The sequence below is a fragment of the Neolamprologus brichardi genome, chromosome 2 (genome assembly GCF_056152115.1).
Source record: "Neolamprologus brichardi isolate AB-2024 chromosome 2, ASM5615211v1, whole genome shotgun sequence".
Taxonomy (NCBI): domain Eukaryota; kingdom Metazoa; phylum Chordata; class Actinopteri; order Cichliformes; family Cichlidae; genus Neolamprologus; species Neolamprologus brichardi.
In genome coordinates, this window is record NC_142105.1 from 26,137,501 (window position 1) to 26,164,913 (window position 27,413).

At 39.7% G+C, this 27,413-nt stretch overlaps 3 protein-coding genes across 3 annotated transcripts in view; 1 reads left to right on the forward strand and 2 right to left on the reverse strand.

Moving 5' to 3' along the window:
* LOC118454614 (titin-like) overlaps positions 1-19,375 on the reverse strand; it is a 25,960-nt gene extending 6,585 nt beyond the window's left edge. The window contains exons 1-2 of the mRNA XM_087851803.1: positions 18,349-19,375; positions 17,911-18,261 (exon numbers count right to left, since the gene is read on the reverse strand). Coding sequence (XP_087707929.1) covers positions 17,911-18,261; positions 18,349-18,403 — 406 coding nt within the window. The 5' untranslated portion in view covers positions 18,404-19,375. The remainder of the gene's footprint in view (positions 1-17,910; positions 18,262-18,348) is intronic.
* LOC102777125 (L-rhamnose-binding lectin CSL2-like) lies at positions 6,172-8,044 on the forward strand. The gene is made up of 7 exons (XM_006782034.2): positions 6,172-6,289; positions 6,746-6,881; positions 6,951-7,060; positions 7,148-7,192; positions 7,304-7,436; positions 7,529-7,632; positions 7,837-8,044. Exons 1-7 carry the CDS (start codon positions 6,172-6,174, stop codon positions 7,851-7,853), a joined length of 663 nt encoding a protein of 220 aa, XP_006782097.2. The 3' UTR covers positions 7,854-8,044.
* Positions 19,376-20,193: 818 nt separating the features above from the next.
* On the reverse strand, positions 20,194-22,966 carry arsia (arylsulfatase family, member Ia). Its single transcript, XM_006782033.3, has 2 exons — positions 22,476-22,966; positions 20,194-21,811 (listed from the first exon to the last, which is right to left on the reverse strand). The coding sequence occupies exons 1-2, from the start codon at positions 22,787-22,789 to the stop codon at positions 20,413-20,415; spliced, it is 1,713 nt and encodes a 570-aa protein (XP_006782096.2). The 5' UTR covers positions 22,790-22,966; the 3' UTR covers positions 20,194-20,412.
* Between the last annotated feature and the right edge of the window lie 4,447 nt (positions 22,967-27,413).

Sequence of the window (27,413 nt, forward strand, 5' to 3'; positions counted from 1 at the left end):
TATATATATATATATATATATATATATCATAATAATCTGACAATAATATAATATTGGCCATATTATATTTACATTACCACAGTGAGATGATTTTAGTCTTATGAAAAACATTAGCTAATTGTTATTTACTAACTACTCTTAAATGACTGTTCAGTACAGAAATGAAGCCCAACAATCATGTTTTACAGTCCCGTGGCCTCAGCCTCAGATACTCAACTAATCAAAGTGATGTCATGACAAAACATTTTTCTCCTTCATTTCTGTCAAACAAAGCTGTATGTAACGTTTATTGCGGTTAGTATCATGGTTGCTAGGCAACCTGAACAGCGCAACGAAGGGCTAGACCGTCCCATTTCACAAGCCTCTCACTTCCGCACTTCTCGTATTTATAGTACGCGCCGTACGTAATACGCGTAGTGTGCGTACTTCAAGCGTGCAGACCCTGAATTGGGACACAGCCTCAGAATAAGATCTCTGACTGCAGACTGGATACATCTCGGAAGGGCTAGCTCGGAATAAGATCTCTGGGCGCAAATTGGATGACATCTCGGGGAGGCACACTGCCGTGAGTTCTCAGAAATCGGCTCCTTGAGCACAAGAAATGACAACATCACAGAACGCAAGTATGGCGAAGCTCGCGGCTCTCCAACAGGAGATTGAGAGACCAGTGTTGGACTGTAGAACTGCTTTGAAATTCATATGAGCTGTTCGCAATAAAGTAAAAAGCACCATCACTTCATGCGGATACCCCTTGGCGCCAGTGGCGGTCTCGAGGCTGGAGCCGAAAAACAACACCCTGATAACGACTGTGTTTAGTCTTTTCCTTCCCATTCCATGCAAGGCCACCTGGGTTGGCTGGTAGACTGTTTACTTAGCCTGGCAGGGCGAAGGACACTGTCTCAGCTGACCTATGGACACGCACACACATACACTTACACTGATAAGCACACACTCATCCCCCCTCCCTTTCCAAACGTCTTCGATGCTTGTTTCCTGCAGGGGAACACGGCAGGTCTGTGTGCCGCGCTGGAATGGTAGCGCGGTGCAGGGCGGCTGCTGTGTTTGCTTCGGATTACTCCTCACCCCCCACCCAATCCTGTGGCTTGTCATGTCTTTCACAAAGTTGTGCTGTGGACATTTATGTGCTTTTTGTGCAGAGGAGTTTTTTTGTTTCCTGTTCCCATGCTGTCCTACCATGGAAGCACAGCATGAGTAGAGGTCTCTTTTTTTCCTCTTGTACTTTCCCACTGTAGTGTATATTTCAGTGTTTTTTCTGTAACGCTACCGATCTCCGACTTGTATCCCCATGTAATGTCTGTGTTGTGTGTGTAAGGTCGGGGGGGGTCCCATTTCACTGCAGGGCAACCTGCATGTGGTGAATAAAGCTTTGATTGATTGATTGATTGATTGATTGATTGATTGATTGATTGATTGATTGAGGAGGGAAACACACCTGGGAGACATAACAGCTGACGAGGCAGGGGAAACGTAAACAGAACCCACTGACATAAGACAGAGACCTTCAAAGTAAAACAGGAAACACATACACGTAATGACACAGACTCAGAGACGCGGACTAAACACAGAGACCTACAACACTAAGGGGATACACAAGCAGGGAAGACACCAAACAGAGGGAACACAACTAAACCCTAGGAAACACAAAACAACAGTCATAATACAAAACTATCAAAAGTAAAAGTACATAACCAAAAACACTGGGTGACCGACCCAGGATCATGATAGGAAGACGCTGCAGTACCGTACCCTTTCAACAATGTGTTGCTATAAAAATGTTGAGAAAAGGGCAAATAAGAGTAAGAGAGAGAAGAAAGATGGACCACCCTAACCCTTAAAAGTGTAGGTCTCACCTACAACAAACATGAAGTTGAGTGAGTACAGTCTTCTCCAACATCAGAGTCTTCTCTCTGACAAGAAGAGGTCTGACAGTTCCAAGCCCACGACAAAATCACAAGACAAGTTTCTGAGAGCTTGCATGGTAGGTGACTAACAGGACCACTGAATCAAGCACAGCTTATTAGTGATTAGTAAACGTGAGCAAGTCTCTGATTCAACTGTAAAGAGAAGACGTGACAATGAGGGGGAAAAAGGCTTCACTGGGCCATGAAACACTGCCGATGGACTACTGAACACTGAAATCATTATGGACAGATGTGGAATTTTTGTATGCATTCAAGTAGGTGAATGTACCATGTCTGCCTCCCGACTTAAACCCCATTGAGCCGGATTGGGATGAGTGAAAGCAAAGCAACCTTCAAGGTTTTATGGGAAACCGTGAAGGTTTATGGGAACTTCTGCAAAAGAGAAGAACTTTCTGAAGAATATTTGGTTTCCACTGTAGAAAGATTTTGTAATAATTTCTTGGTTGATGAGGGTTCTCTTTCCAAAGAAACAAAAATGCCAGTAATAATGTTGAAAGTGGTAGTTTTTTTTTTTTCTTTTAAATTGTCTTTTTCCCCTTGTGGTGGGGCGTGGTTTGCGGTGACGTGCAGGGAAGGCAGACGCACCTGCACGGCATCTATAATTATGCCCACCGACTTAAATAAGGGGAATGAGGGTTTGTGGTGTTGTTGTTGTGGTGTGAAGTATGTGTGGCTGGTAGCTCGTGAGCTGCCGCCGCATCAAATACAATGGCTCTGAAATCCGACATGTGGACTCACTGTGCCTCAGTCATGCCACACTGGTGCTGAAACCCAGGAAGCTGCATGGCGGGCCCACGACAGAGCCAGGAAAGGGAGAAGATGGCCAGGAGCAGGCAGCAGAGGCGCGCCGCTGGCGGAAGGAGCTGCGGTACCAGACCGAGCGATATCTGGAGAGGATCACAAACCTGGCGGCACTGCTCCGGCTCAGGTTGACACCACTGATGCCATCAACACCGGTGTATCCGAGCAGTGGGGAAGAGGTGGAGGAGCTGCGTGGGGCACCTTGGCAGCCAGAGGTGGTGGACGAGGTGCGTGACTGTCACAGGATACAAAATTTTCCATCAGATATGTATCTTCTTTGAGTTTGTGTATTCTGTTTGTCTTTGGCGTTTATCTAAGGTGAAATCCTGTTTCCTGTTTCAGGATGTTGCACATCACGAGAAATAATTTGGCATCTTGCCTAAGTCAAACAGTATAAATAAATCAGGTCCCTGGTTTGCTGCACCATCGGCTCAGCTCTTCACTGAAACCAGCTCTAACACCATGCTGTCCTCCAGACTCAGCAGCACACTGTGTGAGTACAAATAAATCTTTCCACCCAAAAGGTTGTTCTTAATGTATCATTTATATGATTTTTGTTTGATCAGTAAGTGGTATATTTAACATCCATTTTTTCTTTGGTTTTTCTTTATTGTCATTTGTGTTTTGAGGTAAATTCAATTCCACTTGAAACACTGTTAACTTAATACAGAAGATAAATGAATAAATCAGCTGTAGTTCACACACCATCTAACACTGAGGTTTCCTTTTTGTGTTTCAGTGCTTGCAGCAACATGTGTACTCATGACTTCAGGTAATTGTTAAATGTTCAGCAATTTTTATCCAAATGTGCCTTTCTTTTATCCCAATACTTTAGCCACACTAGTCATTTAAACCCTTTTAAATAAATTAGTTTATAACCTGCACCCATTGTTCTGTGCTTTCACTCAAGTACGATGGAGTGTTACGACCACATAAAAAAGTAATATTGTTCACTTTGAGATTACAGTCAAAATTTCAAAATTAAATTGCAAATGCTCAGCACTTATTGTGTCTGTGATACAACATCCACCCTTTTTACTGCATGGGGCTGTATCCATTGCTATCCTTACATCTGTTTATTGCATTTCTTCTTTTCTCTCAAAATGAACAATAATATTTTTCTTTTTGATGTGGCCCTAAGACTCCTTCATACTCCAAGTTTCTTCCAAAGAGCTACCCTGGATTTGCAAATTGGTTATGCTTTATGTACAGTATGGTGCATTTTGTGCTGTGTGAATACTTGAATGTGATAAGCCACTAACAACAAGAACCTCTGATAGGTTTTTAGTCCCATTACCATTAGGGATTAATCCTTTAGTTAAACTCTGAAAACTCTATTTGATTTATTGAGGCCTTGAGTGATAGGAACATTTCAGCAACCAATAATACTTCCCTGTGAAGCTGATGTTAAATTAGTGGTAGTAGCTTTTGGTAGTCATTAAAACGGTAGGGACACGTCCCCATTGTCGCTACCATAAGTTACTTCTGATTCACCTGCATCATGCTCAGCCATTTACATTACACATGAGACTTACTCAGAATTCATTCAAGAAGAACACTGATACTGTTGGGATTTATTTTTATATATATATTTTCTTATTGTGTTTTTATTTATTTTATCTTTAAGGTTAATATCTCACAATTAGCATCACATATTTTATTCTTTACTGCACACAGTGTATTGTAGAATAGTTAGTAGAATAGGATTCACTCTGATACTAACAGACTCAGCCCCCTTTGAGCGACTTTTTTTCTAAAAAGCGACTAGAGACAAATCTGGCGACTTTTTCTGGTGTTATTGGAGACTTATTTATGACAACTTTTTGACGTGAAAGCGCGTATCGCTCTTACTCTCAACAAGCAACAGGTGCTGCCGTGGGCACCTCGCCCGTTCCAAAGCGCTCACGGGCGGAGGATAGTCCTCCCCCAGCTGCTATCACACCCATGCGTCAAACTGCAAATGAATTGCACATGACCGAAGCCTATGGGCTCAAATTGTGGTCATAAATATTTTGTACTTGTAAATCAGGAGGTGTGTGTGTGTGTGTGGACTTAGCCAAAAAATAAGTGTGAAACTCAGCACCCCTCCAATAGCCAAACCCATCTGTTCTCTGATTGGATAGTTAAATTTGTGATTGACATGACATTGGCCAATCAGATGAAAGGAAGACAAATAGGGTCAAAATTCGTACTTGTAACTTGAAACTTGAGTGCAGAGTTTCACATGTATTTTTTGGCTAAGTCCACACACAAATCTTTTTTACCCACACACAAATTCTTTTTACACATACAAATTCTTTTTAAACATACAAATCCCGATTTACAAGTACAAAACTGATTTACAAGTACAAAACTGATTTACAAGTACAAAATATTTATGACCATAATTTGAGCCCATAGACCGCTGCTCCCGCACTGACTGTAACGCAGTCAGTTCTTCTTTTACTCTTATGCTGTTTTGTGGATCACAAGGTTTAAAACTACTTATAAACACACACTCTCACACACAAAGTAACTCCATCAGAGTGCCTATTTCGGGTCACTTTTGCCGGTCCAAGCCCGGATAAAGGAGCAGGGTTGGAATTGTGACATTAAAAAAACAATAATTGCTAAAAGAAATTTAATTTGTAGTTCTAAATAAATTCTAAATGCATTTAGGATGTTTTTTACTCACTTGTCTCACTATGTCTCTTCCACGATGTTATTTCTCTCTCCAACAACGTAGGTTACAATTACATTAGCTTGACCAATTATGCAAATTAGGCGATGGCGTCATTTACCGACTTCTAGCGACTTTTATGACAGCGATTTTCCTTACTGAGGAACTGGCAACACTGGTTTGGGTCTGGTAAGCGAAGCAGAGAGACACAACAGCTGGGTTTTTTTTAGACTTGAACCGTCAACTGCTTAATGAATGTGAGAAAATGCACTTTGAGAATATTTGTCTTCTCTTTCTCATTAAACAAACCCAACAATACACGTTATTACATTATCTGATTAGCATCAGTGTCATACATGGGCATAAAACACACAGCAGCACACACAACAGCACCAAACCTGGGAAGAGACAGCAGCAGGATTTAGAGACTGAAAACTAGTAAGACCATCAGTGTGCAGGCAGGCAGCATCATGTGCATGAATGCACTGACTGATATAGAGGAAATAATTCCTCAGCAGGTTCAGATGAGCATTACAAATACATAACAAAGATGATGTTAAGTCAACTGGGGTTATTTCCCACCTTGCCTGTGTTTGCTATTAGCTTAGCTGTTACATTAGCACTAGCATTAGCACATATTCACTACATCACTGCTCCACCCTCTTCCTGGTGTGCTATATTTTATATTCGTTCATATTTGCTTTAGGAGCAAACAGATGCATAGAGGCCCTACTGTAGTATGCTTAATTTATCCAAGACTTACTAATTATGGAGTTATTTTCCATTTCAGGCTTTGCTAGAGCTGGTCCTTTAGCCCTCTTCCCAGTGTCAACCGAGAGGGTGATCACCTGCGACAGCCTCGACAATGTACAACACCTGAGCTGTGGTAACATGAAAATAATCTCTATGTTTAAGGTTTTTTATAGCTCTTTGCTATCACTCAAATATGAACCCAGTTGTGAGGTAATCTCAATTCTTTCTCATTTCCAGCAGGAGACGGCTTCTCTGGTTGTAAACAGAAGTCTGATTCTATGTCTGTAAGATAATTAGCTTACCCCCTGCAGATCTCTGACCTCAGTAAACACTTTACTGAGGAGGATAACCTGTTAAGGTTTCGGTTCTTTTTGTGCTTTATTTAGTGAAACTACAGTTTATGCTTGTGACTCATGTGATCTTTCAGATTCAATGTAATACCCCAGATCTACAGAAATGAAGGCATTTTCTGATTATTGAAAAACATAAAGAGCCTTGGGTTTTCCTCTTGTGCTGCACACCTTATGCATTTCTCATGAGTTCCTCCTTTTGAACTTCATCGTTCTTTCCCATGCTTTCTGTAAAACAGAGAATGGAGTGATCATTGTGCAGTCAGTTCTGTACGGAAGGACAGATGCAGAAACCTGCAGTGAGGGGAGACCTGCAGAACAGCTTAAAAATACACAATGTTCCCAGGTTGGCGCCCTGAAGGTTGTCAAGAGCAGGTAAACAAATCTGAGCAGTTTAGATCAATCATTAATTGATCACTTTAACCCACCTTTGTCTCCCTGCAGATGTGATGGTCAGAAGGTATGTGAAATAAATACAAACCTCTTCCGTACTTCTGATCCGTGCTACGGCATTTACAAATACGTGGACACCACCTACGCCTGCTTCCCAGCCAGTAAATTACATCTGTAATAAGAAACTAATATTCAGTCAAATCTGTGAATGTCCATGTTTCTAATGTTCCTTGTTGTCACTTTGTCAGTCCACAGTGTGACATGTGAGGATTCTCTGGCAAACCTTCAGTGCGGTGAGAGCACAGTTCCTCTTTCTTTGTGTGTCTCTGGATTCATCTGATAAAGATACAAATGAAGTTAAAGTTAAATACGTGTTTAAATCTTTAATGTTTGCTCTTCATCAGGTGAAGGACAGGTTTTACTTATTCACAGAGCTGATTACGGACGTCGTGATGCAACTACATGCTCTTTCAATCGTCCAGCCTCTCAGCTCCAAAATGTCCAATGCTCAAAGCAAATAAACAAAGTAGCCGAGAGGTACAGTTGCCGACTCTCTTTCTTCAGCCTTATATCTTCTCTACACAACATATAGTTGGCCTCTGCCAACTCACTTTTGCCTGAATCCACAGCTGTAACGGGAAAAGCAGCTGTACTGTCAAAGTGAGCGGCTCTGTGTTTGGAGACCCATGTTATGGCACCTACAAGTACCTGGAGGTGGCTTACAGCTGTCACTGTAAGTAATTCAGACTTCTTTTTTTCCTGCTCTTTAATTTTAGCATTTATAACAGCAAAAAGTTAAGCACATTCAACATTGAGAGGAAAATGTGAATCTGCTCTTAGACACTGTGCTTTTAGGTGGTTCAGGAAAAAACACTGATTATTTTTTCTAAAACACTGTAGTTCAGTATTGAAACTCTGAAATTAAATTTTCTTTCAGTTGCAGATGAAAGCTGAATGCAGCTGAATGGAGGAAATCACTGACATCAAATACTATCAGCGTCTATTATCTTTAAATAAATTGTGTAATGAATCAATTATCAATCAAAAAGAAAAAGATCAATCAATATCCAGTGCAACATATGGTCAAAAATATAAAGACAGGTACTGATTTTACATCCATATCAGATTTATTCAAGACATGTCAACTTGTGGTCTGTGGTGTCTAGATATATTTGGCCTTTATTCTAAATGTAAAACTGATTTAAAACTGATTGCCTTAAATAATTTTTTCTGATTCACTCTTAATTTTGCCTTCAATAATAAAATAATCACAAACTGATCAACTGGATGGTGTGAGCTAAATGTGACAGGAGTCTGACTAATTTCTGAAGTGAATGTTGAAACAGTCGGGTGTCAAGGTAGAGTGAGAGGAGCATATTGTCATGATATTCAGAACCACAAAAATTCAGCTCTCAAAATAAACAACATTTATCTTTTTATCATTAAGGACACCAGGGTCATTACTCCAACAGTACTCATAGTTTGATAGTACAATAACACACATTACATGAAATGTGAAGTTCTGTTAAGTTCAGTTGTATTTATAAAGCACCAAATCACAACAATCAGATGACTCCCTGTGAGCAAGCACTTGGCGACAGTGGGAAGGAAGAAGTCCCTTTTATAACAGAGAGAAACCTCCAGCACAACAAGGCCCAGGGAGGAGTGGCAGTCTGCTGCGACCGGTTGGAGGTTAGGGACAAAATAAAATGTTGCAGCTGAGGTCTACTTTTGTCCAGTGTTTGTGTTCAGTATGATTTCTGAGAAAAGTCATCTTCATCTAAGGTTGATGCAAAAAAAAAAGAACAAAGATACTTATACAGTTTGTAATTTATTTTATTATTTTAGAAATGTTTTTCTCATTTTTAATCTTTAACAAAATCTCCAGTAACATGTTTCCCACTGTATCCGCTCTTTTTTAACAATAGGCTGCAACTTTCTGGAAACCAAGCAGAACATTTACTGCAGCTCTGAAAGGCCGAATGTTCTTCCTTACAGTTTTTTCTGAATGCTTAAACCCTAACTGTGATTCTTATTCTTATTCTAACTGTAATACTTATAGCAAAACCACTCACTGAGTTTGCAAAACTAAAAGCACAAACACTGCTTTGCACTCAGTTTGCCATTTTGTAACACACACTTTGCAAACCTGTAGCTACAATCCACTGCACAGCACTCTTTTTGCAGAACTGTAAACACAACTCACTGCTTTACACTCAATTTCCAAATGATCAACGCACTCCTAGCAAAACTATACACATTTAAGGCTATTATTTACACTATTTTGCCAACTGTCTGGCACACTGTCACATGTGAAAACTTTTTTAGATAATTAGTTCACTTTGCAATCAGCCTAAGCACTATAATACATGTAAGCTCTGTGTGTGGAGTACAATGGAGGGAGCCGGAAGAGTGAGAAGTAGAGGAGGCCGAGGAAGAGGACGTGGAGGTGAAGAAGTAGGATGAAGAGGACAACAAGGACAAGGAGGAGCAAGAGGAGGATGAGGAGGGGGGAGAGGAAGGGTAAGAAGAGTAAGAAATAGAATTGCTGATGACATCAGAGCTACAATAGTGGACCATGTAATCAACCATGGAATGACCCTGAGGGAGGCTGGCTGACGGGTTCAGCCTAACTCGAGCCGCTACACTGTAGCAGGCATCATAAGGACATTTTGAAATGAGAATCATTAAGATTTGTAGCACTGCCATACGCCAATGAGGAACACAACAATACCATAGATGTAAAGATACTGAAATTGTTACTTTACAGAATTGCTAGATGACCAGATGCTGGGGGCAGAGGAAGCATGTTCACTGCAGACCAAGAAACCCATATAGTCAATATGGCGATTGCAAATAATCCTATACTTGGAAATAAACATTTGTGTTTGTTTTGATGTGTGTGAATAAACACCAGTACTTGAAGTTTGGATCCCTCTATGCTTACGGATCTATGACAAAAGTATGAGCTCAAACTGACATAGCCTACCTTGTGCACAGAGAAAGCAAAAGCCAGATGTGTTTTTTATTCATACCATCAGTGTTTAGTTGGTGCATTGTGTGCTTATTAATATGATGGCTTGTGTTAACTGTTGGATACAAAAATACCATTTTTACAAAGGTGTGGAGAGTTAAGTAAGGGTTATTCGCTTTTACAAGAAAACTACAATGTTTTGCTGATTGGGTGAAGAGTTTTCTTATCTGTGTGTAGAGTTTTGCAAAAATAGCCAATAGTTACAAAAAATGTGCTCAAGCCATCAGAAAAAACTGTAATTGCTCATTTAGAATTCCATCTCCTTTACAACTCAGGGCCTCAAACTAGAGTCAAACTAGGTATGCAATACAACTTTGTGCCACAAGATTTATAAAGTATTCAGATTCTGAGTCTTATTCTTATTCTAAAGATGTTGCAACAAGTGTAATCTAAGGAGCTTGGAAATTAAAACATAAGGACTTCTTTAAGTTTCCTTGAAGAGGTTTCACCTCTCATCTGAGAAGCTTCTTCAGTTCTAAGAGCAATTGGTGGAGAGTCCCCAGATTTTAGGCCTTTGGGAGTGTCCCCTAGAGGGTCATGGTCCCCCTATTGATCCTCTGCCTAATCACACAAACCAAGGTGGGAAAACGGCTGTGATTCAGAATCAGCCAAGGTTTCGGGTGAACCCATTGTGAAACCTAGCCCAATCCTATCATGTGATTTATTGAGGTCAAATGGCCCAGAATGTGAGTGGGAATTAAGGTGTCTGGGAAGGGATCTCAAAACTGGATTATAGATGGCAGACAGTTGGTGTCGTAAACCACTGCCTCTGTTCAAAGATGGTCATTCACAGTGGACATAGATGGCTTCTTTCCCTCCTCTTTTAAACCATCTCTCTTGGGGACACATCCATAGTGCTTAAAATCTGGGACTTTCCACCAGATGTTACAACTATGGTGCCATGTAACCACTCTATCAAATTTCTTTTTTCTCCATCTTGTTGCTTCTGCTGTCTCCCTTTCTCTCCCTCTCTCCTCTCTGTCTTTGTGCTGTCATCCAAAAGGTAAATGTTACGGTGAAACAGAATTTACAACTCAATAAAAGGCACAAAAAGATCCATGTCAATCATCAGACACAATTTCATTTATGTACAAGCAACAGTAATACCTCCGTAAACCAGTAGAGGGAAACTTTACATCTCTTTATAGTGATGATGAATCTTGTTCACGTCTCAGCTTTCATTAACAAAACAGTGCATGATCAAAACGCCAGAGCATGTGACAACGCATACAAGGAGAATTACCTGAAAGGTTTTGGATTAAAAAAAAAAGAAGGAAATATATATATTCAAGCTCTTGCTTTTAAAACCAAGGAGCTGGTGGTAGACTTCCGCACACACAAACATCCTCCACTGCAACCATTAAACATTCAAGTTATGGATATTGAGGCTGTGGACAGCTACCTTGGCGTTTACCTGAACAATAAACTGGACTGGACTCATAATTCAGACGCCCTCTACAGGAAAGAGCAGAGCAGGCTGTACCTGCTGCGGAGACTCAGGTCTTTTGGAGTGAAGGGCCCACTCCTGCAGACCTTCTATGACTCTGTGGTGGCCTCGGCCATCTTTTTTGGTGTGGTCTGCTGGGGGGGGGGGGGGGGGGGGGCAGCATCTCTGCTGAGGACAAGAAGAGACTGAACAGTAGAGGTGGGAATCACCATACATCCCACGATACAATATTATCACAATACTTAACGCACGATACGATATTATTGCAATTTTTAAAAATATTTTGCGATATTCAGATTCTGTACATAAAGGTAAACTTTATCAATATTAATTTTATCTAATAACAAAGTCTCACACTCAGTCTTTCTCTCATTTCAGTCAGTTTTATTGTTGACAAACTGAACGGTTTGTATTACAGTCTAGTCCAACTTACCATCTGGTACAATTATAGCTATTCTGAACTATGAAATTTGTGAAAACTATGCAGCCCCTTCAGCAACTGAAGAATTTGAAAGTAAATTAAAACAAAATATAATTTTACATTAAATAAAAAAGTTTTAAACTTAATTAAAATAAAACATGTCTTAAATTAAAATAAGTAAACTGTCATGTTTATTGCTGCCATAAAAAAAGTTAAACGCATTTGGACAGTGAAGGAATGTCAGGATTCTTGCTCAGAAAAAGGAGCTGATCAACATGCTCTGAAGTCAGAGCATGTTCCAGTCCACAAAAACTTTTTTTGTAACAAAATATCGATTTCTGCTGTCCCTGTATCGATACATTATTAGCAAAAAAAAATATCACGATACTACACAGTATCAATTTTTTCCCCCACCCCTACTGAACAGACTGATCCGGAGGGTCAGCTCTGTTCTTGGATGCCCTCTGGACCCAGAGGAGGTGGTGAGTGACAGGAGAATGGTGGCTAAGCTGTTCACTGTTGAACAACATCTGCAACCCCATGCAGGAGTCTCTGACAGCACTGAGCAGCTCCTTCAGTGGCAGGCTGCGGCACCCACGGTGTGGGACGGAGAGATTTTGAAGGTCTTTCCTCCCCTCTGCTGTCAGGCTCTCACAAAACTTTGCAACTGACCAAACACACACATCCAAAAATGTGCAACAACACTAAGTGCAGTACTCTTTTTCTGACAACGTTGTTATTTTTTACTCAGTTGTATATAGTATTTGTATTCTATTTTATTCTATTGTATACAGTATAGTATTTTATTTTATTGTGTACATTTGTGTACACAATTATTCTTATTGTATTCCAGTGTTTTTCACATTTTTGCTATCTAACTTTGCACTGTCCACTTTGTGCTGTAACAAAACAAATAGGTTATCTTATCTTAATTTAGTTAAAGGCTTTAAATCATTACTGTTTGTATTCATGGCAGCAGCAAACACAAAACTAGTGTAAAAATAAGGACCAGTTTTAACTTGATAGTTAAAAAAGTGAAGTGGCCTTCACCTACTTCCCTTAGTTTTGTTCAAATGGTTTTGTTTTTTGTATTTTTAGATCTTCCAATAAGATGTTTCTAAAATATTGGCATGAATAAAATATTTATATTCATCACATTTTATTTTTTTGACCTACAGAAGTGTGTGAAAAGCACTTCTAAATTCTTTACAATTTGCTGGAAAAACTGGAAATAAAGGCAGCATAAAAAGCAAAATAGAGATTGCAACATTCTAACATCAGTGCATACATTTAAGTTGTATAACCACCTTAAATCTTCAACCCAGCCTGAAGTCATATTTCTGCACAGGGTTGTTGTTGTTTGGAGTCTTTAACACTCCCTGAGTCCAGGAGAAGCTGAGCAGAGGCTCCTCTCCACGCCTCAGCCTGACCACCTGTTTCTCATCAGCCTCATTTACAACCTGCATTTAAGGTCCCATTTGAGCTTGAGCAAATCTGCCAGATTGTCTGCTTCCTTAGTGGAAGCAGACATACACATTACATACACATTACAAACACACGGTTAAAGTGTAGGTGTAAAAAAAAATTTGAAATGTAGTAACAATGTAGTAAAATAATTATAAAATGACATCTAGTTCAGTTCAACTTTTAGAAAACAAATGAATAAATAATACATTTTTATCTAATATGTAAGTTTGCCAAAAACTGTACAAAAAAGATCTGTGAATAAAACTGAGGAATTTTTAACTCTTGTTTTTTAACAAGATGATGACAGTACAACTAGCAAAATTATCAACAATTGCTAAGTAAACCAGCAATCGTGTCTTCTTTATGCAATATCAAATCCAATAGTCACGTATCTGATTGTGATAAAGCTGAGTGGTCATTGCTGTTGTAGATTAAGTAGTAGTAGCAGCTTAAGAAAATTGATCTTTGTCATCGTTTAGTGTGTTAACACAGTCAGCAACAGCTTCCAACAGCATCCTGTTAGCGATCAACTTCAGAGGAGGATGTGTGAAAACTTTGACCAAGAGTAGCATTATTATGTGCATCACACTTCTTTCTCTGAAAGTGAAAAAAGCAGTTGTCTCTTTGCTTCCTCTTTGAATTAACAAGAACTGGACATTGGGGGGTCTAAGCTGATGGTTAATGGCATTAAAAACCAGGATTTCAGCTTTAAGGGTGACATCATTATGTGAAAGCCAAGTTTCAGCCTCAGGGCCTTATAGAAGAGGACCAGTTTGTCAGATATGGAACCGATTTAGAGCAGCGTTCGGATGCCAAAGCATTGCTCAAGACATAAATTATTATTTTAAGGTCCACTATATCAAATGTATCAATTCATACAAGCAGAGCTGAAAAGTACAGGCTCTTTGCTGTGACACAATTTAAACAGCAGCTGGTGGAAAATGTGTTGTGGTTGAGTTTTAAAAAAAAAGCTGACCTTTTCCTGCTTGGTTTTTGGTTTTGTTGTTCTACTTTTTGGGAGGTGGAGGGTTATACAAGTACAATTTTGAATGCAAAGCCTTTAAAATCCAATAGAGGGAAACCTCACACCTACCCATATGTATACCAAATCAGTCATAATCGTATTACGTAATAAGGTATTACAGAATTTTTATTGTTAGTTGTGCACTGTATTTGAAATGTTCGCTGACATTTGTTATCCACTGGCACCAGATCCAGTTGAACCACAGAAAGCTTTCACTTGACGTCATAATTAATTCAAATTCAGCTGCAAGTAAAAATTATAGTGAGCTTGTTGTCATGATCCTGACTCACTGGCCCAGCGATTTGAGTTTATTTTAGTTTCGTGAGTCTTTCCTTGCATGAGGAAGATGATTTAAGTTTGTTTTGTACAGTTTAGTTCCTTTATTGAGTTTGTATTTCTAGTTTCTTTTTTTGTTAGGTTCCTTTTGTACCTTTGACTCGTTCCCGTGTCTCCTCTGAGAGTTAGTCGTGCCCTTTGTATTTATCTGTTTCCTTAGTCTTGTCTGTGTCTCCTCCCTCTGCTCCCTGTTTTTAGTCAGTCTGCATCTCAGTGTGGGTTTCTCGTGTCTTCCTTTTTTTGTTTTGATAGTCACGTGTCCTGTGTCCATCACGTTCAGTTGTTTGCTGTCTCGCCAGTTAGATCATGTCCAGCCCTGTTTCCCAGGTGTTTCCCCTCTGCACTTATTCCCTTTGTATAAATTGTCTGCATTTCCTTCTGTTCCTTGTCGTGATTTCTCTTATCCTCCACGTCTGTGTGCGTGCCGTCTGCTTAATATATCTCAGTTTAGTTTCCCTATGAATTCCTTGGTTACCATATATGGTAATTCAGCAAAAAAGCTACATTTCAGTTTAGTTTTGCCTGTGAGTCTACATTTGGGTTCTCAACTCTGGCTGCTTCACACAGTTACATGACAGTTGTATTTATGTGAAATTTTGTTTTTGATAGCATAGCATAGTCATTCTCAAAGCCAAATAACACAACACAAAGCATGACCTCAAAATATATGCAGTGATTATACTTGATACAGTATCTGTTGCATGATTCAAAGAAGTGTGAAGGACACACCTTAAACCACTCATCACCTTAAACCCATCTGCAGCTTCTGTTTTTTCCTGTCTACTTTCCTGTTAGCAGTCAGTTGTAGATAAGTGAATGGATGAACTCAAAAAGACATCACCACATGTAATTTTAAAAATATTAGTTGAAATTTGAAAGATTTTCTCTTCATTCTTTTATTTACTTTATTTAAAGGCCACTGTGCTGACATGAAGAGTTGCAGCAATCAAAAAACTGGAATCTCAGCACTTCAGATTTTTGAAATATTTTCTGCAGTTCCATGTTTTGAGATTGCATGTTAAGTTTTGCCATACAAGGAGTGATTTTCATTGTTAACAGTTACTACAGCTTGGAGGAAGTGAAACATGTCAACATACAAACTACAGGCATGCCTGCAGCATCTTCCACAAAATCTCATTTTGATCTGTTATTTCTTTTGATTTTATCCTGCTCCATTTGCCTACAGTCACATACAGTCCTGTCAGTTATAACAGTTTTAGCTTTTAAACTATTAATTTTTTATCACATTTTTATTCAGTGAAAGAAACATATGAGTTAAATGACAAATTAAAAAAAAAAAATTAAGAAATCAAAAGGTTTATTATACCTTTTATTATATTTCTAGCTAATGCTATACATAAAGAAAAATTACATTTAAATTTTGATTTTTTTTTTTTTTTTTACTTTAGTGTTGCATAATCAGGCTTCAGACAGGCTTTAGAAATGAACATTTTAATCATCTACATACATTTTTTACAGTTCACTGTTTTTGAATCAATTTTCATTCCGTTTTATTTATATTGCACCAAATCACAATTACAGTTGCTTCAATGTGCAATATATTGTACAGTAAAGACCCTACAAAAACCCCTACAGACAAAACCCCAACAAGTCTTTTTCAGTATATACAGATACAAAATTAAAATATCACAGTCACCTCCTGATTTCTTTTTTTGTAGTTTGATCATTTTTTTTCCCCCCAATTTTTAGGAATCTTTAGTTCAGTGTCCAGTGTTGATTATTGAAGAGGTCAGCTCAGTCATCTTGTTGCTGTGTGTAGGAGCACTCAGGAGCACGTGAACCTGTAAAAATATATAAAAGATACAGCAGAAGAAACACTTTTTAACTTCCCCATCCAATTATGTTATTCAGTGAATGATGCAGTTGCTTATTGAGCTTTGTTGATCATGAGACAGCATGTTACCTTGCTTACGATGGTTAATTTCTCTCCACACAAAACAGCATGACACTGCTATCAGGAGAATTGCCAGTACAAAACAGGCTATTAAAGGAACATTTCCTGCTGAGGGAAGTTCACAGTGATAACAATTAGAAATATATTTAAGTGTAAATTTTGGTAACAGTTTATTATTACTATCATTATCTGAATGTAAATATATTGACGCTTGGGCACAGCCCCCACCCACTGGGTACTCTTAATCCTTTTTTCTTAAGGTGTAGGGTAGTAGGTGGATGCATTTTAACTTGAAGTAGTTACTCCCCCTGTCTGCCCATAAGGTCTAAACACGTCTACAATATTTATAGATGCCACATGCAGAGTTTGTTAACAACATATTTTTTCAAGTTTCTTGCAACTTTAAAATAGTAAAGTATTATCGCTGTTTTTTCATTTGGCTTTGACTGCAGTGGAAATTCAGCATAAATGTCACTGTGTTCGCAACACAGAAGATCCCAATGTGAAACAAGTCAAGATTAAGGCAGAATGAATCTTGGACATTTATCGCAGCTACCATTACGCAGTTGGGACTGTTGTAGTCCCTATTATCAGGGACTACAACAGTAGCTTGTCCTTTTACTGAATGATTCATTAATTGACCTGGATATATCAAGAACCCGAGGTTATGTTTCTTCCAAGATCTTTACTTCTTGACAGTTCCTGATTCACCCTTGTTCTTATCTTTTATTTTTTTTCATTTGTTCTGTGAAACACTTAGTTAAGAAAAGTGTTATAAAAAAAGTTTGTTGTTCTGACTGTGATTATTTGCTGCCTCCACCAAACCACACCAGAGGTATAGTGTTAGACACTGAAGGAAAAACCACACTGACAACTTCTGTTAAACCACCTGTTTCCTGTCATAGAACCACACCTACTACAACACATCCATTTCACAACCTAATGTGCGCATATAGTGCAGCTAATAATAATCAGTGACCAAGTGGAAAGTTTTAGTGTGCCTTTTAAGTTTAGGTGGTATTTACTGAGAAATAAAAAGATAAATAAATCATGGTATGAACAGCTGCCCTTGTGTGGCTAAAATAACTGACAACACCAACAGATACAAAGATGTTGTATCAACAAATATTCTGTTCATTCTCCACAAAAAATTGAAAACATTAAGAAATATGATACATTTTCATGTCTCTGCGTTTTCTCTATTTAATTACTTATAGTATTTAACTAATTTATTATTAGTTGCACAAGTGATGTGTACTTATTTTGCAGTTCTATTCTCACATGCTTACATATCTGATTAACTTTAGAACAATAACAAAACTAGAGAACCATGAGTAAGTTACCTTTGAAGTTCCAGAGTGCCTTGCCTTCAACTTTACCATTGTCTTTAACATCCAGGGTGAAACAAATGTTTTTCTCCATTTTTCCATCTGAATTAAAGACCTCAACACTGTATTGACCTGAATCACTCTTCCTCAGGTTTGTGATCTTGAGTGTCCCGTTCTTGATTATAAACGTTAGTCTGTTGTCTGTCGTTGGTTTTCCTTTCTTTATACTGAACACAGTTATGTTTCCCTCGGGAAGCGCCTTCAAACATGTCACGTCACGGCCACTAGCATCAGTCATCACTTGGATATACACAGTTCCTTGAAGAAGAGGAGAGCATGGACATGTGTTCGTCCTGAGGTCACAAGTAGTCTCATCAACTGGAACCAGAGCTGAAAAAGATGCATTCAAAAGAACATGAGTGGAAATAATTCACACTAAAAATGTAAATGTTTGGCATCTTGTGAGAATGATCTTACCATGAGTTCCCGCTGCCATTAGCACAAGAATAAAAAGCTGCTCCATGCTTTTCATTCATCCACGCTGTGGTTATAATGTTTTAAAATGAATCTACAAAATTTTGAACAAATCCGGGTATAAATCTGCTGTGAACCTCAGCCCTAACTGACAGGAAACAGTAAACGGGAGACAATATAGACAGGGTATTTTCACAGGGGCAGGAAATAAAGTGACTCACTTTGCTTGCCAACACAAAGAGAACTAAGACAGGCTGCTGTACTGAACTGATCTTAAGAAATATTTGCCACATATGAACAAATATGTTCTCCTCTCTGTTGTAATTGCATGTGAAAACTTGAATCTAAACAACACTGGGAACTGCAGTCACACTTTCAGAACAGTCAGCCACACGTGGTACGTTGGTTACCACAGATAGTGTGAGAAAGAGCAAACCAAAACTAAAGTGACAAATTAAGTCACCGATAGTCCAGAAGCTTCTGTGAGGAGAACTTTATTGCTTAACAGTCTTTACAGGGTGTGCAGGAGAGATGTCTTTTTCTGTTTGTAAGTTTGCATAAGTTTGCTTTCCAAAAAGGAAGAGAAATGAAAGATGTAGAACAAATAAAATGCAGACAACCTGGTTAAAAGCACCACGCGAAAAGGATGCAAATCTTTGCCACAATATGAAACTGTGAGGCAATGTTCTCCAGATAATATTAAAACACAGAATCCTCTTATCCAACAAAGCTGAATTCAATATGAAAATTCATGCTACATGACTCACATGTATTTGGGTAAAGAAAACAAATTCAAATGATGCAGATTTATATGTGAATAAGTTTATAATAGCACAACAAATTTTAAAAAGTAAATATCAAATAGTCACTATGAACATAGTAACATTAAACACTGCAGCTCTGCACAGGTGGAAGCAAGCTTTACAATTCTTCACTTACTCTTAATTAAGCTTAGTAAGCAAGAGGAGTGATGGAGAACAGAATAAAAAGAATAAAAATCATCATAAGACAAGAAGAATGTAAATTGCTTACTTACATTTTAATGGACGCACACAACAGCACAGGCTAAGGCAGTAACACACATATAATCACTCAACTGGAACTGAGAAAACCCATCTGTGTGAAAAAAAAAAAGAACCTACATGGGTACTTCCTGTATTACAGCGGAGATGGAAGCTACCACTCTTATAAGGGTGCAGTGAACCTGTGCAAATAGTACGGGGCTTTTAAACACACTGAAGCTACTTTGACTTTTGTTTTGCATGCTTCCTCCTACCCTGCTCTAAAAATAGAAGAAACAGTTATGTCTGTACATGCATGTCCACCAGCATATATGTGCCCGGCTGGGGTTCTCGTCAGTTTTTATTCTGGCACAATGAGGCAAACAAGCCTGTTTTTTGTTTTTTGTACTGATTTTTGCTAAAGTACTTGCAATCGTTCAAGCTCATCGTGAACAGCTGTGACAAATGAAGAAGGAAGCCCTCTTCTAGTATTCAGTGGAACAGGTAGCTGCTATTAAAAGTACAGAACAGCACAAAAAGAATCTGATGTGTGCAGAAACAAAGAATATTCTTAAGGTAGAAAATATGTAAATACAATAATCCAGAGGCTAATTTAATGAAGGAAATAATGTCTACATTAATGTCACATTGCCACAGAGGTAGTCATCACTTACATTAATCAAAGCTAGAAAGCTTCTGATGATTCCACCTTGTCATTCTTGTCAAGTACACAGATTTTGAGTTTTTAAAGCAACTCTTACCTGTACAACAGTAAACACACTAGCTTGCACAGTTGCACCTGTAAAATGGAATTCGCTCATGTGTTTTTGAAGCTTATAATGCTCACTTTTGTGAAACAAACACTTGTAATTGAGATACAAACAAATTAATAATGAAAACATCACTGGACCCAATCGGTTATTCTTACAGAAATCGAACATGCACCTGCAACTACAGCTCAGTCTTGCAGAAACCAGGCCCATGAGTGAGAACACATCTTCAGATGTTCTCTCAACTAAAGTAGCACCTCTTGATAAACCAGTGATTTTGTTTTGGTCGTGTTCTCCTATACTATGTTGGACATGATCCGAGTTTTTAGTTTCCCAAAAAATGACCTGCTTTTGGACAGCTTGAGCTTCTTCTTCCAATCCATGCTTTTTTTCTGGAAAAAACTGCCCCAGTTGTCCTCCTCCTCATCTACTACCCAAGGGACCCAGGCACCTCCATTCAGATAGGGGTCAGCCCGCGGATCCTCTGATGGGTACCTTACAGGCACCGCAGTGCGATTGTAGTACACCAGTCTGGCAAGCAGCTGCTTCACAACATCCGGTCTCTGCTCAGAAAGGTCATAACGTTCATTGGGGTCCCCGGAGATGTTAAAAAGCCACACTGTTTTTCGAGGACGTGTGTGACGCTCCTGCTTCCACCAGCTACTGGGGAAACCTGGAAGTATTTGTGGTGGAATCCAGTCTCCATAACCAGGGTCTCCTGTCAGAAGTTTCCAATCTCCAGCTCGTATGGAGGCCTGAATGGCTGTATTCCAAATCCCATATCCTTTCTGCAGAGAGCCAGTGCGTGCATGGTTATACAGAGGGTCGATGTTGTGAAGGATTTCCAGCCTAGGTGATTCTTTTCCTTCACTGATGGCCTCCCACACATTATACCCATCAACCCCCTCAGTAAGGGACTCATCACCACCTGCTAATCCCACTAATGTGGGATACCAATCAGTAATGTGCACCAGTGCTTTGCTCACCCTCCTCTTTTTCCTTAACAGAGGGCTGTGGACGAATCCCAGACCCCGGATGCCACCTTCCCAGTAGGTTCCTTTACGTCCTCTAAGAGGCCAGTTACTTCCGCCAGACAAGGGCTGACCGCCATTGTCTGTAGAGAAAATGATGACACTGTTCTGATAGTATCCATACTTGCGGAGAGCGTATGTAACATTACGAACCGCTTCATCTACAGCTGACACCATAGCAGCATACTTCCTGCGTGCCACATTTTCCAACCCAAGGTAGGGGTAGATGTACTCATCTGGATATTGTAAGGGTGTGTGAACAGCTTGGAAGGAGAGGAAGATGAATACCGGTTGGGATTGAGGATCATGGGTTGCCAGGATCTTGCGTACTCTCTTCGTGTACAGATGCGTGGAGTATTTTCCACTCTGACCCCAGGCAACTGACTCCCCCTCATGGAGATCGAAGCCACACAGCCCAGAGCCATCACAGCCATCATAGGTGTAGTAGTTAACACTCCCCGTTAAGGATCCAAAGTATGTGTCAAAGCCACGGCGAGTGGGTAAGCACTCCTTCTTATAGAACCCCAAGTGCCACTTCCCTACCATGTGGGTGGAGTAGCCGAGTTCCTGTAGCCTCTGAGGGAGCGTGACCTGGTCAAAGGGCAGGCAGTTAGGCTGGCAAGGTCGGATGATGGAGTGCTGAAGACCAGTGTGGATTTGGTACCTGCAGAATTTAAGATTAAGAAAATATTTAGAAGGAAAAATATATTGTTTGCATTTAGGGATAAGATTCGTTTTTGTGGTTGTATATCTTTTGGGCGCAATAATAAAGGAGGGAAATCTGATATCAAGACAGCCTTAATCCATATCATCCAATCACATCCAACAAGTTAAACAGAAATGTGAATAAGAAGGGTTGTAAAGAGGTTTAGAAAAATAGAACAGGGAGAAGGAGACTGCCCTGTTTTTCTCAAACAGGTTATGGTGATTGGCATGAAGATACACTCCAGATTTGTGTCTGTTTATATTTGTATGCCAGTCAAAACACAGACAGAAGGCTGTGTAATAGCAAGCACATCCTTTACATACTTTTTCTTTAATTGGAAATATATAGTCAGAAATCACATGTTTGGACCTGATTGATGCTATAGCTTTGAAACATAACAGTACTTTCTAGATTTGCCATTATCTCTAGAAGTGTGGTCTTGGTTCCACTGTCCCCATGCATTCAAATACTTTAGCTCACAAAACAGGAAGCTGCTTTAAAATCCAGTAGTTTAATTCATCAGGCAGCAGTTACATCTATGTTAAACATCAGTATGGTCTAATTCTAGGAATACAAAGCATTTATTTTAAATAAGGAGCAGTCCAGTCACAGGACACTTTACCTGCCAGTGATGAATTGACTTCTGGATGGGGTGCAGATGGGCTGGATGTAATAATTCTCCAGCTTTACGCCATCCGCAGCCAGTTTATCCAGCACTGGTGTCCTGATGTCTGAGCTATGATAGCCAATGTCATTGAACCCCTGGTCATCTGTCATAATGAAAATAATATGAGGGGGTTGAGGGACAGGAAATCTGCCAATAAAAGGTTTTTCTGGATCGTTTTCCACCTGGTTAGGGCTCATCAGATCCCAGGTCAGGTACCCGAGGCTCAGCAGGCTCATCATGGAGAAACCGGTGAGAGCTGTCGTTGCCATGGTTCCTGTGACGCTTTAAATTACTTAAGCTTGCTTGTATTTAGTAAGCTGGCGCTAAATAACTATGCAGTTGGACTCAGGGTTAAAAAAAATCCCCTCATAAGGTGTTGCAAGTAACCCCTTGTACACTTGAATGGCAGTTAAGCAACCTAAAACTAAGAAAAGCTACACCTCCAGCCTCGCTGAATCTCCAAACACTTTCTGCCACCTTTGAAAGCATTCCACTTTTCCAAGTGTTCCTGTTAACCCCGCCCAGTTGCCTTGCTGCCTCACTGAAATAATATCAGCCCCTACTGACCCCACTGCCAAAGAAAATACAGTATTTCTACTACATCCAGGTGTTAATGGAGAGTTTACATCCCACATTAGTGATACTTCTGCTGAATTTGGACATTGTGCTGCATTATTCTAGATATTAATGTAGCTTTGTTGGTCTTTGACTGTAAAAAATAGCTTTAAATTGATACTTAGTACTCAAAAGAATTGCATCATAGACTCTCCTCTTCATTTGTGCTCCGTCATGATCATCATTTCAATATGCCACCCTATAAACTTCAGAAAACCTTAGAAAGCAAGAGCAATATCTCCCCATCTGACCTGGTTAAAACACAGTTGACAGAGGGTCTACAGAAAAAAAAACACTGTGTGTGGGGGAGATTTGAGTCTCAGGGTGGCTGTGGAGCCCTACAGACACAGTTCTCCACTCTACTCTGTACTGCACTCACAAACACTCTTATTTTTCCTGCTGTTTCTGCGCAGTGCAGACCCTAGGAGAGAGACAGAACAGACTTCTCTGACTCTGATAACATCTCCAGCCGGGCGTCATAGAAGCACTTTACAAATCATCCAGTGGGTCAACAGAAAGCAGCAGGACTGCACAGCCTCACCCACAGCTCCTGAGTGGAGGTATTTCTCCACAGTATCTGCACTGTAGACCGCCATCATGATACAGGTTCACTTTGACTGGGAACAGTGGAATAGCTGTAGAGAACAGCTAAAAATCAGACTATAAAAAGTAGAAAATAATTAATCTAACATACATTGGGTATTTGCCTGTCACTGTGAATCACAAGTGTTATTGAGCTCTGGTGCTCTTGAAGCTAGGATCAGGCTTCATTTCATAGCAAAGCTAAAAGCACAAAGTGATTGACGCTGTTCCCTTCAGGGCTGTCTCCTTGCGAAACACAGCACAGTTTCCACTGAACATTGCACTCCTTCTTGAGGTCCTTCATTGGCAAAAATAGCAACAATGCAATTCTGGGAAACAGGACGATTTTACGGGGAATCAAATTTGAAAAATAAGGCTGGTGGTTAATATTTCTTTTGCTTTAAAACTTGAATATAATGAATACTTCAAGATCACCAACGTCAAACGTGGCTAGCAGACAAAAATAAACTGATATACTGAAGCGAGGAGTTGGTCAACATAGTGAGATGTAAAACAGCACACCTTGCAAGTGTTGATATTGAGGTTTGTGGGCATGGAGGTCGTGGGGTGCAAAAGGAAGAATGACCCCGCCCCCCAAAAGAGTATAAAGCTGAGGTTGATGGGCATGTTTGTCTTGAAGCAGGAAAGGCATCTTTAGAGCGGAGCTTTAGACTTTATGACAGAACAAACTGAGAACGAGGGAGGAAAAGGGACCTGAAGTTTTACACAATCATGTTTATTCATGTGCTGTTCTAGAGGGAATACATTACATATCAAGATTGTGATATTACTGCTTTTCTTCAAAAGTATGCAAAAACTTAGAGGAAAGAGTGTTTCCTGGTCTTTGGGCAGCCACACTTATGAGATGTGACTCATCTGTTTTCTGCCGCTCAGAGCTGTAACTGCGGCAGCTCGCCAGGCTGACAACAACTCTGCTCACATCCAAGACCACAATGCAAACAACACGTATACGAACACTCACGTCTATCACATCCACAAATATTAACAGAGCCACGTCCCCAGAGACCCGACAGACTCTGAAGTGTAAAAGGACTGTGATAGGCCAATACCACAGATATATTCTTGCTCGCCTCCCACATTTGCTCTTTCTTTTGTGGATTGTCATATTGCCAAAATAATTTCACCACGAACGCAAGGCTAAGCCACAAAATGGTTTGATGACAGTATTTACAGAATGAGTAACCTTACAATGCACCAGTAATAGAATATCACGGACCCTGAATAAACATCGTGCTCGGTTTCTGGAAGTTATTTTTAAAGTTATTTGTTTGTTTTAACTTACGTTAGGCTCGTGTTTTTTAAAAATGTAAATAAAAATGGAATTTCTTAATATCCTCGTAAACCGCAGCTGTCTATTTCCAGTAAGCGGTCATTTCAGGCATGTTAAAAAAAGGTCACTCTGCTTTAAGAAACCACTCGTTCTGAGTTGTTGCTGTGGGAGTTACATTTCACATTCTCAGACACTTATTTCACTATTTTAGTTATTGATTAACCAATTAAGCTTGTTATGTGGTAACAACCTTTAAATCTGCTACATGGGAATTTCTCAGACTGAGATTCAATTGTGTTCATTGGCTGTTCATTACCCTCCTAATTTGCCAATTTCTTCCAGAGGATGTGAGCAAAGTGCTGTGAAGTATCATAAATTTAACAACACTTCATTTTCCTACCCCGTAATTAACAGTGGAGCCATAAAACAGAATCCAGTTTCTTTAAGGATTTCTTAGCTTAATCTGGAGAAAATCATTCATAAGGTTATAAATAGCAATGGTAGCTTTTGCTGGTACAGGTAGTTTTCAGCTCCTGTCTTCCTTCTGCGGTTTTTGCCTCTCTGTCACGTAAAGAGTAAATCAATAGCAGACCCACCCTAAAAGATTTGGATTTAATAACACAAAATTATACTTTCACAGCATTTTCTCATCTTTACATCCCTGTCCAAACCGGTTCCAAGCAGGATTTTAAGGCCTTGAGAAATCCGACAATGAGTTTAAAGGGAAGTAGAGTCGGCAGCAGATGTTGGCTTTGGCTAAAGAAAGTGGTGCTGTTACTGAATACGGCTGCTCCGCTTCACTAGGAACACTACCCCCTTTCTAATCAACGCAGCCCTGCCGGTAAACCCCCACATTACCCCCACCTCTCACCCTAATTTTCTAATCTGAGTAAGACTGGATGGAAGTGTTCTTTTCCCTCCTGTGTGCCAACTCTGAGGCAAAACCTGTACTTCAGCATGCTCAGCTTGTCATCTCTCCACTTTATACAATAGTAGCCTTGTTTCAGAATTTACTCAAATGGCTTTTTCATCTTTTATCAATCTTTCAGCTACAGGTCATTTATTTGGGAGCAAATTTAAGGCCAAAGACGCTTTCTCTCTCGGGTGAGTTTCATAAACAGTCCTCGACAACAACAAGGACCTACATACAGTTATATTAGCTATTCAAATGCAGAGAGAAGTAACTGAATAAGAGCACTGTAGATAAGAAAGTAGGGAGGTTAGTATGGCTAATTTGCGTAGGTTTTGACTCAGTTTACAAGTTACACAGAAGAAAAGAACTGTATTTACCAAAAACAGGAACAGCGTTATTATTGCCTCAGTTTCTCTTTGTGAACTTGTGTGGTTGCCTTTTACAGTGTAGTAGTTACCATGTCACAAGATCTGTCCCAGAATCAAGTGTTTAAGAATGGTAAGTTTAATTTCTTAACTCAAAACTCAAATAAAGAGTAAACATTTCTTAGATTTCCTCTGTCTGGTGGGGTTTTAAAGTCCACATATCAGCCCTTAGCAGGTGGAAATCAGAGGAAGGGCTCAAACACATGGCCTTGGCCGTCGCTGAAGGTGTGTTTGATTTGGCTCATGTGGAGCTCCGGCAGCACCTGGTTGGCAAGGCTAGGCATAGCAGTTCATTAGGACCCTCCTGCAAAGCCCCTTGGATATACATCATAAGGGACTCGGTGAAGAATCCCTAAGGAGAGGGTGTTAAAAAAAAAAAAGTATAGCTCAGTTATGCTCTTTTTTATTCATTTATATATTTATTAATCACATGTGTGTAAGTGTTTCCACTTAACCAGTTTTACTGTTGTGCCAGTGTGGCAGCGATGACAGGTTGTGGCACCCAGACCTTGCCGTCTATAGCGGGTAATTAAATGGAGAGTGAGCACAGATGTGAGCTGCTAAATGTGTCAAGCGTAATTTATTTCCTGTGAAACAGGCTGCCATTTACAAGTGTAGCCTGTACAAATACTGCAGTCATTTTACAGAAACGTGCCATCAAAGCCGAGGGGAGTGTACTACTTCTTTTTCCTTGTGTTCAAGGATGTCTTTTGGTCCTCCCTCAAGCAGTAACTTTAGCTAAAATCCATTTTTTTACACTCATCAATACCCAGTTTAATATATTGGAATGTTTGTTTGGAGTAAACATGAGCAAATTAAATATTACATTTTCTTTGCTCACTTTTAAATATTACAAATGAAAATTGTTTTTCTTCCACAAAACGTTGGTGGTCTGTCCCATCAACACTCTGAGAATGGGAGCTGAGTCAGCCTCATAACCTGCGCGTTGTCCAAACCAAATGTGTGTGTGTGTGTGTGTGTGTGTGTGTGTGTGTGTGTGTGTGTGTGTGTGTGTGTGTGTGTGTGTGTGTGTGAGCGAGAGAGAGAGAGAGAGAGGGAGAGAGAGA

Excerpts from the sequence above, each read along its gene's own strand:
- LOC102777125 (XM_006782034.2), top strand. The coding sequence starts at position 6,172 with ATGGAGTTATTTTCCATTTCAGGCTTTGCTAGAGCTGGTCCTTTAGCC. Across the intron at positions 6,290-6,745 it reads TGTACAACACCTGAGCTGTG|AGAATGGAGTGATCATTGTG; the intron begins GTAACATGAAAA and ends TCTGTAAAACAG. Across the intron at positions 6,882-6,950 it reads CTGAAGGTTGTCAAGAGCAG|ATGTGATGGTCAGAAGGTAT; the intron begins GTAAACAAATCT and ends GTCTCCCTGCAG.
- arsia (XM_006782033.3), bottom strand. The coding sequence starts at position 22,789 with ATGGCAACGACAGCTCTCACCGGTTTCTCCATGATGAGCCTGCTGAGC. Across the intron at positions 21,812-22,475 it reads AGTCAATTCATCACTGGCAG|GTACCAAATCCACACTGGTC; the intron begins GTAAAGTGTCCT and ends TAAATTCTGCAG.